Below are 5,016 nucleotides of genomic sequence, written 5' to 3'. Positions count from 1 at the left end.
ATATATATATTTACAATGATAAGGAAAGGGTACAGGTCAGTCTTGTTAGTGTTTATTATATATATATATATTACAATGATAAGGAAGGGTACAGGTCAGTCTTGTTAGTGTTTATATATATATATTATTACAATGAGAAGGGAAGGGGTTCAGGTCAGTCTTGTTAGTGTTTAATATTATATATTATATATACAATGAGAGGGAAGTACAGTCAGTCTTGTTAGTGTTTATATATATATATATATATTACAATGAGGAAGGAAGGGTACAGGTCAGCTTGTTAGTGTTATATAGATATATAATTATTACAATGAGAAGGAAGGGTTCAGGTCAGTCTTGTTAGTGTTTATATATATATATATATATATTACAATGAGAAGGGAATGGTACAGGTCAGTCTTATTATGTTATATATATTAATATTACAATGAGAAGGGAAAGGTACAGGTCAGGTCTTGTAGTGTTTATATATATATATATTACAATGAGAAGGGAAGGTACAGGTCAGTCTTGTTAGTGTTTATTATATATTATATATTACCAATGAGAAGGGAGGTACAAGGTCATCTTGTTAGTGTTATATATTATATATATATTATTACAATGAGAAAGGAAGGGTACAGGTCAGTCTTGTAGTGTTTATAATATATATATATATATTAAATGAGAAGAAGCGTACAGGTCAGTCTTGTTAGTGTTTATATATATATATATATATATATTACATGAGAGGGGGTTCATTATTATTTCTTTTATTCTTTGTGTATGATTTGCTTTTGTTTTCTTTTATTTTTCATTTTTACTTTCTTTTATCTTCTTTTCTTATTTTTCTTTTATATTTTTCTTTCTTCTTATTTTTTTAGTTTTTTATTCTTATCTATTCTTTGTTTTTTTTTTGCTTCTTTTTATTCTTCTTTTCTTTTACTCTTTTTTTTCATTTTTATGTTCTCATCTTCGTTTATTTTTTTTTATCTTTTCCTTGGTTTTTTCTTACCTTTTTTCTCCATTCTGTCTTTCTTTTTCTGTCTCTTTCACTTTTATTCTTATCTTTCTCATGATTTTTTCTGTTTATTTTCTTTTCTTTTCTCATTTTGTCTCTCTCTTCTTTTCTCTTTTCTTTCTGTTCATTTGTCTGTCTCTCTTCTAATTGTCTCTCTTTTTCCATCTTTATTTTTATTCCTTTTTCCTTTTTTTCTTTTCTTTTTCTTTCTTTCTTTTCACTTTCTTCTTCTCTATTTTCTTTCTTATTATCTTTCTTTCATCTTATCTTTTCTTATTATTCCTTTTCTTTTTTTTTTTCTCTTCTTTCTCAGAGCCGCACGGCCGCAGATCTAGCCGCTTAGCGCTCTCGGTTGACTACACCACCGCAGTTCTCTTAGGTTGACTTTTGGTCTTGTTAGTGTTTATGTCTTTAAACATGGAAATGATGGAACAATGTACAGATAAAAGTTGTTTGACTAAATGTCCCAAAACAAAGCACAGAAGATAGAATACAAAATGGGTTCCATTCAAATCACATTTGACCATCGTGACAAGTGAAAACCTTGCTTCAGGGGCAGACAACAGATGTTACCTTGTCAGCCGGAGAGTCAATCTTGCAAACTTTTCGTTTACTGAGATCCAACGCTCTAACCACTAGGCTACCTGCCGCCCATCAATCCCTCACTCTACCGTTATTGGCAAACACAAAAGATTAAATCACATTTTTGGAATAATGATTTCACAGGTCCAATGCAGCCAAGGTGAAATTCAGAGCCTCTGACAGCAATGTAAGTTAATGTCCTTTCCTTTAATCTGTTCATTATTCTTATTAAGCTGCTCTGCATTCCAGCTTTCTTTATTGTAAAACTGACAAAGGGCTCCATTGTGGCGCAATGTATTTGGTGTAAATAGGCCGTCAATTGTAATTAATAATTTGGTTTTCTTAACTGACTTTGCCTAGTTAAATAAGGTTACAAAAAACACAACAAAAACACAATATTTACTTCAAAAATCTAGGTTGTTTGTTCAGGATGACTAATACGAATTACAATTATTAGAAATGTACTTGGAACACAACAATTTTTTTATACCTTTTATTTGAACTATGAGTCAGTTAATAAGAAACAGACGGCTACCAATGGGTTTAATTGCCTTAATCAGGGGAAGAATGACTGATTTTTTACCTTGTCAGCTTTTCGGGGATTCAATCCAGCAACCGTTTGGTTACTGGTCCAACGCTCTAACCACTAAAGCTTACTGCCACCCAAAACATGACCAAAAGTATGTGGGAACACCTGCTCGTCCAAATCTCATTCCGAAATAATGGCCAATTAATAATTGGAGTTAGTCCCCCTTTTGCTGTTTGCCAACACCCCTCCACTCTTTCTGGAAGACTTTCCACTAGAGGTTGGAACATTGCTGCTATACAGCCCTCCACTCTTCTGGGAAGGCTTTCCACTAGATGTTGAAAATTTGGCTGCTATAACAGCCTCCCACTCTTCTGGGAAGGCTTTCCTCTAGATGTTGGAACATTGCTGCTATAACAGGCCTCCACTCTTTCTGGGAAGGCTTTCCACTAAATGTTGGAACATTGCTGCTATAACAGCCTCCTCCTTCTGGAACGATTTCCACTAAATGTTGGAACATTTGCTGCTATAACAGCCTCCACTCTTGGAAGGCTTTCCTTAGATTTGGAACATTGCTGCTATAACAGCCTCCACTCTTCTGGAAGGCTTTCCACTAAATTTGGAACATTGCTGCTATAACAGCCTCCACTTTCTGGGAAGGCTTTCCACTAGATTGTTTGAACACTGCTGCTATAACAGCCTCCAACCTCTTCTGGGAAGGCCTTTTCCACTAGTTGTTGGAGACACTTGCTGCTATAACAGCCTCCACTCTTCTGGGAAGGCTTTCCACTAAATGTTGGAACATTGCTGCAGGGGCGACTTGCTTCCATTCAGCCACGAGCATAGTGAGGCTTGGGCCACTGATTGTCGGCGATAGGCCTGGTGTTCCAATCATCCCAAAGGTGTTCGATCGGGCTGAGGTCAGGGCCTCTTGTGCAGGCCAGGTCAAGTTCTTCCACCCGTTCTTGACAAACCATTTCTGTATGGACTCCACTTTGTGCACAGGGGCATTGTCATGCTTGAAACAGGAAAGGGCCTTCCCCAAACTGTTGCCACAAAGTTGGAAGCACAAAATGTCACTTGAATGTCCTAGAATGTCATTGTATGCTGTAGCCGAGCTTGATATTGTTATCATTAGGATACACATACCATTAGCTGGTGTGCAGCTGCTCTGCCATGGAAACCCATTTCATGAAGCTCCTGAGAAACAGTTCTTGAGCGTGAGTTTTCGTTTACAGAGGCAGTTTGGAACTCTGTAGTGAGTGTTGAACCAACAACTTTTACGTGCTTCAGAAACTCGCGGTTCCGTTTCTGTAGCGCTTGTGTGGCCTTACCACTTCGCAGCTGAGCCGTTGTTGCTCCTAGATGTTTCCACTGTACACCATAACAAGCACTAGAGTTGACCAGGGCAAATTTTGCACGAACTGACTGGTTGGAAAGGTGGCCATCCTATGACGGGTGCCACGTTGCAAAGTCACTGAAGCCATTCTACTATCAATGCTTGTCTATGGAGAGTGCATGGCTGTGTGCGCAATTTTATACACCAGTCCAGTAATGGGTGTGGCTGAAATAGTGCTGAATCCCACAAATTGGGAAGGAGTATCCAGATACTGATGGTACTATATAGTGTATGTTGAAGGGGTAGTCCACATACTGCTGTATATATAGTGTATGTTGAAGGGGTGTCCACATACTGCTGTATATAGTGTATGTTGAAGGGGGTCCACATACTGCTGTATATTATAGTGTATGAAGGGGTATCCACATACTGCTGTATATATAGTGTATGTTGAAGGGTATCCAGATACTGTCAATGTTTGTCTAGGAGAATTATGGAGATTGAATGGCTGTTTGAATGGCTGAAATAGCCGAATCCACTAATTTGAAGGGGTGTCCACATATTGTGGTGTGTATGTRTATGTAGAAGGGTTGTCCAGATCCTTTTGGTCATGTAGTGTATGTGTATCCATATTATCATGATAAACATGGTATTTCATATTCTGAATGTCCAAATTGTATTTTCTTTAGAACTTTCAAACTCCTGTTATTTTTCTCTCCCAGGGTGATTCATTGTCAGATCAAATGGCTACAAAGATGGAGAAGATGAAGTTGGCTGAGCCTAATGATAGCATGGTCAGTATAATGTTTAACACATTCATTTGTTTTCTACCATGAAGTATTGGTTTGATCAATATATGTTTTGTTTTCAGGTAATAATAAAAGTAATAGATAATTGTTGACAGCTTTTTACATTTATTTTTAAAATTAGAGAAATGTATATTTTGTGGATAAAAGCTTCTGCTAAATGGCATATATTATATTATGAAAGCACATGCTATATTGATATGCATGAGCTGGAAACATATACAGAGCTTTCAGAAAGTATTCATACCCCTTGACTTATTCCACATGTTGTTGTATTACAGCCTGAATTCAAAATGGATTCCATTGTTTGTTTTTTCTCACCCATCTAAACACAGTACCCCATAATGACAAAGTGAAGACAAGTTTTTCGAAAATTTAAAAAATGTATTGAAAATATAATACTGAAATATTTAATTTACATACTGTAAGTATTCACACCCCTTTGCTATGACACTCCAAATTGAGCTCAGGTGCATCCAATTTCCTTTGATTATCCTTGAGATCACTACAACTTRATTGGAGTCCACCTGTGGCCAAGTAAAATGTTTGGACTTCATTAAGAAAGAAAAACACGTCTATAAGGTCCCACAGTTCACAATGCATGTCAGAGCAGAAACTAAACCATGAAGTCCAAGGAACTGTCCGTAGATCTCCAAGATAGAATTGTAATGAGGCATATATCTGGGGAAGGGTATAAAATCATTTCTAGAATGTTGAGCGTTTCCAAGAGCACAGCGGTCTCCATCATTAGGAAATGGAAAAC

The 5,016-nt window shown here is 36.8% G+C and overlaps 1 protein-coding gene across 1 annotated transcript in view; it reads left to right on the top strand.

Annotated features, from left to right (window-relative positions):
• Positions 1 to 1,739: 1,739 nt before the first annotated feature.
• Positions 1,740 to 5,016, top strand: part of LOC139026324 (uncharacterized) — a 22,530-nt gene continuing 19,253 nt past the window's right edge. The window contains exons 1-2 of the mRNA XM_070441636.1: positions 1,740 to 1,769; positions 4,170 to 4,241. Of these exons, the coding sequence (XP_070297737.1) occupies positions 4,191 to 4,241 (51 nt within the window). The 5' untranslated portion in view covers positions 1,740 to 1,769; positions 4,170 to 4,190. The remainder of the gene's footprint in view (positions 1,770 to 4,169; positions 4,242 to 5,016) is intronic.

The sequence above is a fragment of the Salvelinus sp. IW2-2015 genome, unplaced genomic scaffold (genome assembly GCF_002910315.2).
Source record: "Salvelinus sp. IW2-2015 unplaced genomic scaffold, ASM291031v2 Un_scaffold4438, whole genome shotgun sequence".
Classification (NCBI taxonomy): domain Eukaryota; kingdom Metazoa; phylum Chordata; class Actinopteri; order Salmoniformes; family Salmonidae; genus Salvelinus; species Salvelinus sp. IW2-2015.
Note: the sequence above shows the minus strand (reverse complement) of the source record. Positions and strands in the feature narration are given on the sequence as shown.